The 16,329-nt window shown below is 35.7% G+C and overlaps 1 protein-coding gene across 1 annotated transcript in view; it reads right to left on the bottom strand.

Moving 5' to 3' along the window:
* Nucleotides 1-1,036: 1,036 nt before the first annotated feature.
* Nucleotides 1,037-16,329, bottom strand: part of LOC108364323 (acid sphingomyelinase-like phosphodiesterase 3b) — a 112,422-nt gene continuing 97,129 nt past the window's right edge. Inside the window, exons 7-8 of the mRNA XM_017617961.1 lie at nt 9,967-10,079; nt 1,037-1,216 (exon numbers count right to left, since the gene is read on the bottom strand). Of these exons, the coding sequence (XP_017473450.1) occupies nt 1,037-1,216; nt 9,967-10,079 (293 nt within the window). The remainder of the gene's footprint in view (nt 1,217-9,966; nt 10,080-16,329) is intronic.

The raw sequence follows: 16,329 nt of genomic DNA, 5'->3' as shown, positions 1-16,329 counted from the left end.
ATCGTAATGTTATCCTTATAGCGAGATGGGGATTTCACATACACATAGACTAGTAGTTGCAGAATACGATAGCATATATCATTCAATTCTTTCTTATGTCGACTTAGGTGGTTATTGCTTATGATCACAGATTTCTGTATACTTATTCAAACAAATAGACTGACATTGTTCACATTCATAATTATAGGTATCATCGCTTTTGATATATTAATAATTAGAATAGAAATAATCCTTATCTGCAAAATATAACATGTGTATTACTGTAGTGAATTTAACAATAATGAAAGTAATTTGACAATAGAGATGCAACGGAAGTGTTGTTCTCTCTCTCTTCTGTGAAGGATTTCAGAAATCGGAATAAAACTTAGGTTGCGTACAGAGTAGGAGCCCAACCGAAGATGAAGCTGAAGCTGAAAACTCATATTAAACGAAGTGTAATAGTAAACGAATGCGTTCGGACGGAAGTTGCCCTACCCTGCTTCTCTGTTATACTGTAGCGGACCAAATCAAGTCTCTACACCAGCTTATTGTTACCCGATCATTGCTCGCGTTTTAACGATCGTAATCACCACCCGAGATAGGTACTCCATAGAGAAATCCCTCAGGGTAGTTTTTTCTACACTTATGTAATGCAAAGCAGGTGTATATGGTCCTGCCGTAGGGCATCGCAATGTTAATTTGGCCACATTTTTTGTAGGCATTTCGGTTAGGTAAGTTTCGGTAAAGAGTACTGCACTTTACAGCCGTACATGAAGAAATCGTGCCAGTGAAGACGATTCCAACGAAGATGAAGCGAACTTTCAACCCAAAAGCACCTGTTTACGCCACCCAAGTGGCTTCATCTTCTAGGAAAGACGCTTTCAACAGACAAATCTGGCCTGTATGTCTGTAGGCCAGATTGGTAAAGATATTCTCTAATATCTAAGAGCTGACCAGAACCAGAATAGTTAATTTTTGTAGTAATCAAATTAGAAGCTTCCAATTTTTATCTAAAATTTCGAATGTTCTACAATTCTTTCAACTTGATATTCCATACTTACTTGCCAAACCATGCGCCGTCACTGCTGGTGAAACGATCCACAAAATTGTGTAAAGAAATTGCCGATATATCACTGAGCGCATAGTAATGTGTAAGATTGTATTCCGGAAGCCAGTTGGGTTCGCCCACTTGATTCGCCAATTGTAAATCCATAAAGTACTGCGTGTAGTCCAGCACCTGTAATTATACATACAAGCCAGGTGAAAAGTGAGTTAGTAAATTGTACAAAAAAAAAACGAAAGAATTGCGGTGAAAGCAATTAAATATTTTTTTAGGCTTGGTTAGAGCAGCCACGCTCATACAATAAAGCGAAAATTACATACACGCAATGTAAATTAGTAAGAATTTAGTTGGCTATTGAAGCCGATGCTTTAATAAGAGTTACAGTGTTTTTTTTTAACGTATGTAGATTTCCCATGCTAATGATTGGAAGTATTCCCCCCTCTGTCACAAATGGTAGCTGAGAGGATGACCTATCTCAACGGCAACCCACTATGCCAAACCCAACATGCATATTAAGCAGGAAAATCCTCTATTACTGCTATACATCGCCTAACTCAACGAAACAATATCAATGGGTATGACAAAGAAGGATATTCCTAGCCTAGTAACTCCCTAGGTCATATGGAAATGCAGAATCGTAGTGGTTGAGCTAGCAGGCTATCCGTGGCGTCCTCAAGGGGAGTCTTTTCACCCCTACTATGGACGCTGGCTGTCGAAGAACTCTCGGTTTAATGTATTAAGTTGCTACTCAGGTCAAATTTTCATCTACTTTATGGGTTGACATGAGGACACCATATGCTCCAGAACCATTGAATGTGTGCGTAAAAGGGCTTGTCAATGCACAACGGTATCTATTTCACCAAAAGAAGAGGTCAACCTGCTCAAACCTAAATTGTAAAGTATGGAGATATAGTTTTCACAAGGTGCGAAATATCTAAAGGTGACACTAGATCAACAACTCATCGCTACCCTACACCTCACATCGATTACCAATGAAGCCACAAAGGCGATTTATGTTTGTCAAAGACTTCGTATTAAATATTGTGGAAAATCCCTCAATTTGGCATATTGGCCATAACAAAATATGCAGCGCTTATCTGCAAGGTTCGCGGAGACCTTGTCGGTCGTTGACCGTAAAACAATAATTTGGCAACTGAGAGTTAAGGGCCTTAGACTCACGTAAAATACATAAAAAGTTTATCTTGTGGTCGTTTCCCGGACATGAGAGCTTTAATGGCAATGAAAGAGCTGATACTCTCAAAAAATTTGGCGACTAACGGAGCGTGTATGGCCGTTCTGCGGTCTATTTAAGGTGTATTTAGCTGAGATACCAAGAAGGTGGGAAAATGCCAGGTTGAGTCTGACTGGCGCACTTACGTAGATTCTTTGAAGAATTGCTTAATTTTAGCAGGGTGAGTCTAATAGTTCACTTTCACCAAGCCTCAACTGCAGTTTATGTCTATTGGAAAAAGCAGATTATAACTCGAAGGAACTAAGTACAAGCAAACGAAAGAAAAAAGGCAACAATTAAGAACTAAACCTTGCCGATCACTTCTTGTTGAAATTATTGCGACTTATCTGAGCTCTCAACTGCAGTTTTGCGTTTGGTGGAAATGGGGTATAAAACTTACACTATAAATATGGCAGGACACTGCAAGCTAAAGTACCACTTTCTTAAAACGGGACTTTCTGATGAGACTACAGGTTCACACATATATTACTTTTCATATCAATGCAAGCCTATTACATGCGCCCACACTTTTCATTTTCAATTTCATAAATTGTTTATAATGCCTTTTGCTAAAATTTCAAAATCCAAAGTTATCAAAACAAATTCTGTGGGACTGAGAAATATTTGGGGTATTCACAACGGTGTCGTAAGTGTCGTATTGTTGTATGCCGTAAACTTTAAACGCCTAAAAAATATGTAAGTAAAGTACCATCAAAGTCATATTTCGAATTTTGGTAGTGTTAAAAAATATTTCGTTGGCGTTTCAAGTTCGCTAAACATTTATTTAAGCTTTTAAAGTTTACAACATACAACAATACGACACTTACGACACCGTTGTGAATCCCTCAATTATTTTCTACTTTTTAGCCCACTTATAAAAGCGTGGTATATTAAAAAGTTTTTTTCTTATCTTATTTATTTTCTACAAAGATATTAAGATTGGTGCACACACCAAAAATGCATGTGAAAAAAAAGTCGGAATTTTTATGCTCTCACCCCCTAGGATTGTTCTATTACGAAAAAATTATACCCTTATTTTATTATTTTGAAATCAAAAAATATTTAGAGGTCGTTCAAAGCGCCAAAAGTTTTCCATGTATTTTATATGGGGAAAAATAATTTTTCGTAGTTAAAATATAGTTAAAAATCAATATTTTTCTACCAGAAAACTCTACTTATCTGTAGGACACTCCCAGTAATAATACCCAATTGTTTCTTTAAACATTTTTTCATTGCAACTATAATTTATAGGTCCGTCACAAACTCACAGAAACCTCGAAAAATCCAAGGGGCGACCAATAAGAAATCGTTTGTATTAAAAAATGGTTAAATAAACAATTAGATATTATTACTGAAAGTCTCCTGAAGAGAACCAGAGTCTTCCGATAAAAATAAAATATTGGCTCTCAAGAATTCTATACCATCTCTACGAAAAAATATACTTTTCCCATATAAAAATACATGGAAAATTTTGAGCGCCTTGAGCGACTTCTAAATATTTTTCGATTTTAAAATAAAAAAAATAGGGGAATATTTTTTCAATATAGAACAATTCAAGGGGTAAGAGAATTACAATTCCGACTTTACTGTTTCTGGACCACCCTAATGTACATAGATGCGAGCACCAATTAATTTCATTTAAAGAAATGGCGTGTTGTCCATTTTCGCGTTGTGTTTGTAGTGCATATTTTTAGGCGCTATATTCAACTACTTGCGGCGAGGCGATATCTTCCTCGAGAAATTTTCATATGATACCTTCCGGCGAGGTTGATGTCCAGACTTTTTTATAGGATTTTTCAAAAGCACTAAAAAGAGGTTAGTTTTTAATTTTTTCTTTGTTAAAGGTTGATTTTTTTTTCATAAAAATCAAAATATTTTGGAAAAACGGTAAAGAGATAAAAAATCTACAGTCCAAAATTAAGCTTACGTGTCTCAGCATTTGTTGTGTCATTATAAAACTTGAGATTTTTCCTACAATGTTATTATTCCCATCCACAGTCTGAAACATGACATACTCCAAAATGTTTAACTTTAGGAATAGCTCAAGATCGGAGAAATTGCTTCAACGTTAGCACAATAGATGCCGCAATAATAAATAGTAATGGGCTTATTAAAAGAGATGCAAATCTATTGGGTTCCACTATTAGATACTTAACTTCTTTTTTTCAGAATGTTTTTGATGCTTTGGAGGTCTTTTGCTAAACGTGTTACTTCCATAAAAGTTTAAAACCTCGAAGCACTTCACTTTCAAAGAAGTCTGACTCCTTTAAAGTTAGTAGAAATACGAACGAACCTTATTCTTCTAGTGAAGAGCACAGCGCTAGTTTCAGCTACTCCTGTGACACTATATTTAGTGTTCTTTGCACTTAACTTCAATCACCTTCAATCAAGGCCTAGTACATCGTCTGCATAGAGCCGGGTGTAGATATTAGTGCCTGAGAAACGAAGAAGTTAGAGAAAAGCAGTTGTGAATTCCGCCTTTTTTCTAACGACCTTCAGCGACAGCATTGCACGAATCCAATCTCCGCACGGAACTACTTTCTTCTTCTTCTTTATTAGCGCTATAACCGCCTAAGCGATTTTGGCCGAGTCCAAAACAGCACGCCAGTCATTTCTCTTCCAAGTCCTTCTCGACCTGGTCTTTCTACGCAGAAAAGGCCTTTCTCTTCCTCTGTTACCAGCAGCGCGACCCGCGTTGAATACTTTCAGAGCTGCAGCGTTTCTGTCCATTCGAAAAACACGACCTAGCCAGCAGAACGGCTGAATTTTAATTCGTTGCACCACGTCTATATCGTTGTAAAGCTTAAACAGTTCATCGTTAAATCGTCTGAGGTATTCGTCATCCTTTATGCGCAACATCGCAAAAAAATATAGAAAAAAGGTTTTTTTCTTATCCGCGATCGTCCCTCGGTAGGCAATGGGAAACGTCCGAGTGTATTTCTGCCATGAAAGACGGCTTATCATAAAAATACAATCGCCATTCGGAGTCGGCGTAAAACTGTAGGTCCCTGCGATTTGTGTGACAACATCAAGGCGCACGCCACAAGTCGGAGGAAAAGCTCGACCAAACACTAACATATGTGTAGGCGCCAATCTATTATTATTATTAATGCGCAAAGGTTCATTAATCTTTCGCAGAATCTTTCTCTTGAAAACTCCAAGAGCCGCTTCATCAGATGTTTTCATTGTTCACGCCTCCGCGCCATTCACCAGCACAGGTGTACGACGAGAGAGGACTTTACTTCTGCCCACTCAGTTCAAAGTAGCGCTTGTTTGCAAGAGTGATTCTCCGTGGGAATTCAAGGCTGGCTTTATTATTGGTTTTTATGCTGGTTCCCAAATAAACGAAGTCGTCTACTTTTTCAAAATTGTAACTGTCAACAGTGACGTGGCTGCTAAGATGCGTATGCTCTGACTGTTTATGTGATGACAGGAGATACTTCGTTTTGGTCTCGTTCAACACCAGACCTATTCGCTTTGCTATTCTGATCTACTTTACGCGTTGAAAATGCTATCGAAAGCCAAAAAGTATACAAAATGACATGAGCTTGCGAAGTGTGCTTAACTCAGGGGTTAGCTTGCAGGATTTGCATATCGCGTGACACGGGTTCATCCCTCTTCTCTTTGTTCCGTCCATGGAAGACGCTAAATTGAACGGAACGAGCCGACCAGGTAAGGCTCTTTGCTGCCAATTAACGAGGCGATTATCACCGTTGCTAATCACTTGTGGAACAAGCGGGAAGACTAAGAACGCGGATTTGCAGGAAAAATACAGGATACCTTCTGAGAACAAAGGCGAGTACCCATAACTACTCTCTGCAGAAGCTGCCACGATGAGGATGACGAGCAATGATGGTCAATTGGACCCCTTTCTGTGTGACAGTCAAAGAGTCCCAACCAATTGGCATTACGCTTCCTCAACAATTTTGCGGAGATAACGGACGTGCAACACTTGGATCTCCTCGACTTCATTTAGAACAGGCGCTGGTTCAGTGGGCTAATGCTATCAAAGATATCAAAATTTCGCTGTGGTTAGGAAGCCCCTCCTAACACTCACTCAAACGGGACACTCTACAACGGACAACACCGAGTGAAATTGTAGAACATTTTATACACCTAACCTAACCTGACATTCTCGCTGAATTCTAGAAAGATTTGATAAGAAAATTGGTGATCCACAAAGCAACTGTAAATTGTACAGTTAATACTTTGTTGCTATTTCCAAATTTTTTTTAGCCAATAACTATATCTCCTCAGCCTGGTGTATGCAAATTAATTTTCACCAGCCGGGTTGTTTTCAAAGCTGCATGCATTGCAAAATTGTCTATCATAAAATCGACAACGATGTACTAAACTGCAAACACACTTAGCTGCAGAAGTGATGAAAGCGAGTAAAAGCTAAAATGTGCATAACTTTGCGAACGCTTGAAAGTGGCATAAATTTGTAACGCGTTGAACAAATGCTAAGAGAGTTTTTGTGAACGCGAACAGGATGGTGTTGGCCATGCCATCATTTGCATATGAATGCGAATATACATATTTATAGGATATATGTATGTACATACATATGCATATAGTAAAGTGAATATGTGCCAATAGTGTAGCTTTCAAGCGGAATATAAGGAGAGGCATGCGCCACTCGCCAAGCGGATGTACGCTGAAACGGAAGTAACTGTATAAGTTTGCAGCTGTATAAATTAAATTTGTAACACACTTTGCTACATTGTGGCCGAATAAGGACAAACACACTCACAAATAAAAAATCATAATGCAAGTGAAAATAGTTTTCGAGACACAAACTTTTAACTCAGTTGCGAAGATTTAACAATAAAATGGAATGCGAAAGTAGAGCGGAGCGCACAAACGCAGCGATTGAGAACAGAACCCAACCTCTTTTCACGTGGGCTTGTCTTGAGTACGGAAGTGGAATACAAATTCAATTTCGAAGCAATGTCAGCAATTCAAAGTGTGCTAAAAAATAGGAATTTCTGGTAAATATTAGTTTTTTTTTTGTTATACAGAGTAACTATGACCTAAAAATGATTAACAACCTCTATATAGACATATGTATATTAGATTACGTAAAAAAAAATCCTGGAATGCGACCGGAATAAGACTCAAAGTTTAGCACTTGGTATAGTACCTGATGATCCTCCATGAACCTCGCCTCTCTACGACAATTGTAAGAGGTCCCGCGGCAAGCCTTTAATTTTCCCATAGGAATTACACGTAAGAAAATGCGTTCTTTTCTTTTAAGGTCAATATAATTTTCTAGGATCAATGAAAACGCTCGAAACTTTACGAATATATTGATTACATGCCATTTGAGTATTGTGCATGCTCAGATTTAGAGGGATTAAAAAGGATAATTTAGGAATTTAAATAATCAGAAACTGCTTGCATCTGTTCATATTTAAATTCTTAACAGTGGGGGATGAAATAAATTAAACTTTTTATTTTGACCTGTTTTGGCTATATTACCTTGTTTATTCGATGTTTAATATTTTTTCATAAAAGTCTAGCGCTTTATATAACACGCGGCATATAACACACTTCAAACTTTGTACACAAATTTCACAAATTCAACAAATTTTAACAATATCATCCTAAAATTTAATTCAGATTTCTTTTTTTTTTATTTAATGTTTGCAGTTTTATAGCCCATTAAATTTTAGTGGGTTAATTTTTTTTGCAGACGCTGCTAGGCATTTTTTCCGCATAAAAAGAAATTTTGAGCATGATCGAGCATGCTTTATATGGAAGAAAATGCACAACACCGTCAGCCAATAAAAAAAAAAATCAACGCGATTTTCTAGCGGCTTGAGATATGCACATTAACCCACTAATTTAATGGGCTATAAAACTGCATACCCCAGATTTTTCAAAAAAATCTGATTAAAAAGTTTGAAATTTTTGGGGACTTTGGTAAAATGTGTTGAATTTTTATCATTTTTGTACAAAGTTTGAAAGGTGGTTTTTATGGGCTATAAAACTGCAGACCCAAAATTTTGCAAAAAAAATCTGAGTAAAAAGTTTGAAATTTTTGGGTGATTTTGGTAAAATTTGTTGATTTTTTATAATTTTTGTACAAAATTTGAAATGTGGATTTATATGGTGCGTGTTATATAGTGCGCTAGACTTTTATGAAAAAATATTAAACATCAAATAAACAAAAGTAATATAGCCAAAACAATTTTTACCAGTTTCTATTATTTCTTCTACCACTGTACATTTCTCATTTTATTTTTTATAACATTTACCTTAATCACATCTAATTACGTTTTTGCAAACTTAATTTTGGTTTAAAAAACGAGAAAATTTAACCACTGTTATCTTTTGTTAGTTATGTTAAACATGGGAATAAACTGGAATGGAACAGCTTTAGATATCGTAAACTAGTAACTTTAATGTTTGCTTACGATTCTTCTCTCAATGGGTAAATTAAAACATGAGATACGGTTTCACTATCGAAAACTCTTCGCAAGAACTTTTGAAAACGTATAACGAGTAGGAGAGTTCTGCTGCCACAAACTGATACTTTCACGACCCATTCTCGAAGTGTTAACAAAATTTCAAAAACGGATACATTCTCGTGTACGTTGGTCGGGTGGGTAAGTATATTTAGTAGTCGTAACTACGCTCTTCCTCAGAAGTAGTAAGAAATGGCTCAGTTCTCCAACTCAAGTTGAGATAATCTGCATTTACTTCGTGAGGCACCAATGCATAAGGTAAAGTCGCTGGAGACCGCCTTGGACACAGTTGGACCGCCTCCAGACGGTCGTTAACTAAACACCTTTTTAGTGCACCTATAATAATTTTTTTCTATATTCGCAAGGCACAATCTTTAGACAAAAATCGTGCCCTTACGGCGAAGTAAATTTTAATCCGTTATGTCAATCCGTTTTATTTTAATCGGCAGTTGAATTACAGATTTTGAAAACACGGTTAGAATTAATTATTTCTTGCTATTTAGTAATTTCGTTATTAAAGAAATTTTTTCCTTTGGAAAATTTTTTGATATAAAAAAATTCGGTGGATTTCGTTGTTAAAAGCACCGTATTTTAATATAAGTTTTATAATTATGTCACCATTCGAAATGGAGAAAATTGCTTTCGAACACAAACCGTCTACAGATCGGCTTGCCGACATACAAAACCCCAGTTTTGCATTTTTGACCGTCTGCAGACGGCATTGCCGGTTCGTAGGTCAACATTGTGTAAGAGAAAGCTGAAAACATGTGTAAGTATGTATATCGGCGAGCCTGTCTCCAGACGGTCGTGGTTTTTCTCCCCTGTAGGAAAAAGTTACTGTCACAGATCGAAATGGACATAAGTTTTGGATTTCTCGTGCTAAAATCACCCATTCCTGAATTTTTCAACTCATAAAAAAATTGGCCTACTAGAGGGTTAAGGTTAGAACTGGCCCAAAATAGAGCCTGTAGGTACAGGCTTCAAGTTTTAGGGGCATTCTCTTTGAAGTGTGTGCCTAATTGCGTAACCGGATAATGTTACTGTACAACTGTTTGGTAGTACGAATCGATTTTCTGTAAAAATAAAACACTTTAAATAAAGTTGCTCTGCACACATATTTCCTTAACCCCAAGCACACAATGCTGCTGAATATTTAATGGCATCAACTACATATTTTTATTTCTTAAATCATGTTTCTCAAAAAACACTCAATGTCTACTGACCTGACCGGAGTCCGTATCGAATTTGTAAAGACGCATCGCTGGATTATTTGAGCCAACGTTTAATTTCCGTGGTGTTACGGATGGCGAAATCATCATCCATGAAACCGGTTTGCCTGGAAATACAAATAAAAATACATTCACATACATGAGATATTGCAAAAATTGTGCGTTCGCAACAACTGCTGTTTCGGTTATTAGAGCGTAAAAATAAGTTATTCTCTCACAAGTGTCAAAAATATGTCAACACGCGCCAAAAGTGCCCAGAGCGTGAGGAACGCAAAAAATCACATTTCATGCCCGGAATCAACAAATCAGCTCTAAACAATTATTTTATGTGCATTTAACTTATATATGGCTAAAAAAATTAGCAATTACCTACATTTCTGAAACTTCAGTGCTATTTTCCATGTTTGTATTTTATGAAAGCTGCTTTCGAATGTAAACAAAAAACAACAATTATTTCAAATTCCCTTCTTTCATATTTCTGCCGGGAAAAAAGTCTAAGCGGTTTCTGGCACGAAGAAGAAGACATTTACGATCCCTATCAATTACCCATTTTTCTAGCGTGAGGAACGCTTTCTGGGCTGTTTTGCACATTGTTATACTAAAATTTAATGGGATATAAAACTGTGTATACCAAAAAATTCTAAAAAAATTTTAAATTTGTTATGTACTCATTTTACTCAACTTCGGTGTATAAAAATTCATAACTCAAATTATTGTATAGCGCACCCCATAATACTATACTTAAATATTGCGCAATAAGGCTGGTATGCAGCTCCCAAGAAATCGGTCAAGAAAAATTTGCCATTATTTTGTGTGTGTATCCAAGGAATTTTGACATTTTTGATACTTCACAGCCTGTTGCCTCACTCTTTCCTCAAGGAATAATGGAACGGGCATATATTTCAGTTGCAAACCTGGGTTGCCTTGTGCTCTTTTTTCACAAAAAACTTTAGAAAACCGTAGTAAAAAGCGGAGCAAATTGCTCAAGAACTGCGTACTGTCTGAAGGAAATTTGACTCAAGAAAATTTCTTAGCAATTTTTTGTACGTCATTTTGTATGGAATTTTAGCTTTTCTTGAGAACTGCATACAGGCCTATACTCAGAGCTACTATTGTAATTTTTTTAAATTTTGTTCGATATTGCATATGTTTAAAAACTAATTTCTTTATAAAAAAATGTGTATATGAAAAATGTTTCAAGAAAAAAAATTTTTTAATATTTGTTTTCATAGAAAATTTTGATGATTGTATGTGTGATTTTTTTCAAATTTTTTCCTCGCCGCGTTCTCGAGATATTTGGAAAACTATTAAGCCGATTTGTTTTTGTTTTTGGTGCTGTAAAGTTCTTAAAAATGTATTTATCAAGCTCAAATTTCTTATTTATTTATGCATCAACCCTAAAAATTTTAAACTAACCAAACACATGAAGTGTGAACCCCGTCCGTTTTGGTATGGAACACCCCATATACAGAAAGGTAAAAGTTTCAGTATGTTTGGAAGGCGCATTGTTTGGCATTGATTTCCAAATGCTCGGTATCTGGTTCACCTATAAGAAAAAAAGTATCCCATAAGTTAATCTAGGCAAAAAGCTACCAGCGTACCAAATTTCACACAAATCGGACCATAAATAAGAATAGATCGGTCCCTGGCCCACCTACCGCAAAAAACTAAATTTTTTTATCATAGGTCATAGGTGGTTACTGAAAGATATTTATATACAAAAATTTCATGCCAATCGGATAGGGCGCTCGCGAGATTACCTGTTACAAAAAAGGAGACTTCTCTTTATATAATTAGTATAGATACAGATTGCCTCCTCTGAAAAGGATACGTCGGTTTGAGTTTTTTTAATGATCATTATTCTTAAGTAAAAAAAATAAAATTCAATAATAATCATTATCTTTGAGCGAGAACAAATAAAAATCAAGTAACAATAATGTCTTTTGAGCCAAAAAAATTAAACTCAAATAAAAATTATATTTTTTTTTATCTTTATTGTGTTCGAGACACAAATACGTGAGTGTAGTAGTTTTTGGTTAAAATTAAAAAATAATGATTATTTTCCGTCCCTGAATTAAATATATCGTGTGATCTGTACCCGAAACTGCGCGCAAATGAAATTAAATTTCATGAGTATACAAGAATGCAGATAAAAATATTTGACTACTTATCAGAAAATATACATGACATTTGTTATAATACCACAACAAACTTTATGCTCTATATCCTTTGAAGAGAGGCCTTTTCTAACTTTGAGCTAATTAAAACAAAAATCTTTCAATTTTTTGAAAAGTTTAATTTTTTAGTTATTCATTTGAATTTTTAAATGTATTTCTAATATAAGAATGTCCATATTCACTGCCGAATTTCTGGCACGATACTGCGGGTAAAATTAAACGAATTTGATTTTCAAACAATGCGTGCGTTGCAGGGACGTCGCGATGCACGCATTATCGCAAAATCGTGTCTACGTCGGACATCTACATTTGCCAACATATGTTGTTGGTTTTGTAATCTGCCCGCATTTAACGCACCGCACCGCATTTCTGGTGTCTACGCTGGACACGGCGTTACGCGTTATATTAAGCCTAGACTTTAATGCTAGCCTAAGCAATAATTTTGAGTTCATTGACTATAGAAAATAAAAATTACCGGCAAAATATAAACCGAAACTTAGTTCATCAGCATAAAATTACTTGGCCAAAAATTTTAAAATTCTCCAATATGGTAGGTACACATGGGTAAACTCGCTCTTGGTTTGTGCTCATGCATTTTATATGTCAGCATATGAAAAATGAATTACGAATATGTTATTATCAAACTACTTGCATACATATGTACATATGACCTTTAACAAACCAAAATACTAACATACATACATATGTACGTACGTATCCACATCTGTAAGCGTGTGCGCGTTTGGTTTTATGCCAACATTAAAGCCCGTTAAAGGATTTTATGCACGTTTCATTGCGGAAACAATTAGCCAACGGATTTACGCTTCCCACTCGGTAGCCGCACCACTTGTGTGTGCAAATATTAAGCACTGCTTGAACACAATGTAAGCTTAAATTTATGCGAAAATGCAATGTATGCATGAATGTGCAACATTAAACCACCAATTGAAATTGTAAGAGCATTTTTTTGACAGACAATGGCATTACACTATGAACATATTTGCAGAAGTCTAATAAGTGCTTTAAACATTTTACTAACCGCAGATATATATGACAGTACAAATGTACATATGAAAATATGACAAATTAATGGGAAAGCTTATACTAATCCAAATGAATTATGATATATTTTTTTATCAAACCTTGTTGTGGACTTTTTTTCATAATTCGTAATACTTTGCTTAAGTAGTTGTTTTTTATTTAAATATAACATCGATACTAATTCTAAACTTTAAACTTATTGGCAACAAAAACAGGAAATTAAGCCAAAAACTTTAACAGAAAGTTAAGCGAATTACGGAAGGTTTCACGACCAGGGCGAATTCCTAAAAGCACAAACACGGCTACTTAAGTTATGCGTCGGAATATTGGGCGTGGTGAGAACCGCGCCTAAAGAGGTGCTTAGCATGCATGTGTGTACATGGAACTGCTTAACATTTTCGTTCATGTGAGACCTTAGGCTTAGGGAAGCCAACATGTGAAATCCAACTAATTCCAGGGAAGCGGCGAAATTGCGTGAGATGAAAAGCAGCAATTATTAGATACGTAACGCTAGGTTGGGCCTTCAATAAAAGGCTTCACATAGAATGATGTGCTACATATGTATAGGGTGGGTTTGATTGACACCAAAACACTGCGGTTTAATAAATAAATGTTGAACACACAGGTTTGAAATTAGGCTGTCGGTTTGTTGAAGCATGCGTGAGTAACGAATAAATTGGAAAAATATTTGATTTGATGCGTTCACGGGGGTGAATGTCAGTACTCGGCAACGAAGTCCCTCGGCCGTTCAACACCGAATTTGCGCTACTTTATATGGCAGCTGTAGTATACTTGGCAAGGGCCCAGCGTATTTCTTGGATGGTGGTGATGTCTGCTTTTGTCCTTACGAGGACATCAACCAGCCGGGAAGGGTACGTACGTACGTACCAGCTGCATGCCCTCAAATTGTAGATTTATTTTTTACTGGAATGGGTTTTTACGTGGCGGGTCCCGAACCCAGCGCACAACTCATTGCTAGGAGGGGTGTGGTTTCTCAACCGAATGCATGTTTGCATAGCGCGGCGCTTGTGCAAGACAGACGCTTACTTGCAGGCTAACCAACTGCTGTACAGACGCTGTGAACCCTTAAACCGAATAAGCCCGAGTAGCTCCACCGAATTTCCCTCTCTTTATGCCGTGACCAGCTTCAGCCGCTCCAGTTATATATGAAATTTTGAGTTGTGTCGATATTGTAGGGGACTATCGATATTTGAAATTTTAAATCTATCAAATAAAAGGTTGTTAGTTTAAATAGTTTAATATTTTCGAAATGTTTGAAAAGGGTTTCCACCTATTTAAATAATTAAATTAAAAATTTTCAGTTAGTTAAATGAATTACTAAATGAGTTTAAAAGGCTTCATTTCGGTACTAAATATATTTAAAAGGGTTGCCACATGTTCAAAAAAATCAAATTCAATTTGAATTTCGGCAATAAGGTAATTGAAATATGTTTCACAATACGGCGGTCAGACGAAAGTTAGCGTTTGCAAATATTTGGAAGAGGGTTACCACCTGTTAGAAAATTCGAAATATGCGTCTCAAACTAAACAGCGGTAAGAAATCTTTAACTTGATCATTTAGAATATATTCGCGGCTTTTTGGGTCTCCACCATTTACAAAGTTAAATTAAAATTATTTAATAAATTAAATGAATCATTAAAAGATGTGTGTCAATCGAATTGTTGTGGAAAGGCTTTATTTCAAAACTATATTTAGGAGGGTATTTGAAAAATATAATTCAACATAAATTATCAGTTAATTCAAATACGTATCCCACTGCCAGACGAAAGCGATTTAAGAAGAAGATGAAGAGATTAAGAAGAAAGGTTGCCACCTATTTGAAAAGTCATATCTGCTTAGTGTACGTAATACGCGAGGGCATATTTAAGAGGGTTATCAATAATTTGAATTTAAAATTAAACAGCTTGGCATGTAGTTGTGAAACAATGAACCTATAGCTCTATTATAGGAATATAATAATTTATGATTAGAGAAACCGCAAAAAGTGAGGCTGCTCTTCTTTACTCAGAAACAGCTGGACTGATTTAGATACAATTTGGCACGGGGATCACTTTTAACTGTGACTAACATTTGGATTTTTTTTAAAGGTTTTTGAAGAGGGTTGCCACCTGTTTAAAATGTTAAACTGAATTTTGGCGGTTTAACGTCAAGCGGGTTTATTAGTTATATAATTAGTATTACCGGTAATAGAGAACGAAGTTTTAATTTATTGCGCGTGAGATCCATACTCAACTTTTTTTTCAATTAGCTGATTTATAGTCCAAATATAAACTCAATAGAATAGTAATTATAATTCGATTAAAATCTAGGAAAAGATGCCCAAGGGAAGGACTCCCAACATACTTAAACACATCTAGGAAAACAAAGCAGGTAAATTAGTTAAATATTGCAGACATTCGAGGAATATGTAGTTATATACAATTATGCAACTTGGTTTTATAAGATACGAGTATAGATTATTAAGAGAGAATAAATTCTATATTCAGATAACAACTAATCTTGTTTCTGCACGCATGTTCAGCTCTAAGTGTTTCCGGTTGTAAGATGCAATTTAAGTAATTATTAACATAACAAACCCACATATGTATATTTATGTTTATGTCGTTCAAAATAAAATTGCTGATAAATAAATATATGTAGTGCAGTTATGCATTTATTTTTCAGGTCATTGCACTTTGGTAATTATAAAATAATATATAAATACTATATACCTACCAAAATATTTACTTACGTTCATTTGAATGTGTATGCAAACTGACATTTAGCTAATAAGTCTGTCACAGCCAAAAGCCAAAAGCCACATGAACACAACAGATGACACAATAATGAACTAAAATATATGTATGTACATACATGCATACAACTGTATAAACAATAAAGAACTAAATATATTTAAACGTCAATTTAGACAAACATAGACGCATTTTAACTGAACAGTTATGTACTGTATGTACATATGTGTATTTATTATGTTTGCATTTATGCAAATAATATGTAAAATGTGTCATATTCCGGGCAGTCTTTACCGCAAAGTGGTCGCCTAGTGGCAGAATGTGCCACGAGCGATGTGAGGAAGGAAGTGCGGAAGCAACAGATATGAAATTATTTTAAAGTTTG

This window comes from Rhagoletis zephyria, unplaced genomic scaffold, assembly GCF_001687245.7.
Source record: "Rhagoletis zephyria isolate East Lansing unplaced genomic scaffold, Rhagoletis_zephyria_1.1 Rzeph_scaffold_01526, whole genome shotgun sequence".
NCBI lineage: Eukaryota > Metazoa > Arthropoda > Insecta > Diptera > Tephritidae > Rhagoletis > Rhagoletis zephyria.
Note: the sequence above shows the minus strand (reverse complement) of the source record. Positions and strands in the feature narration are given on the sequence as shown.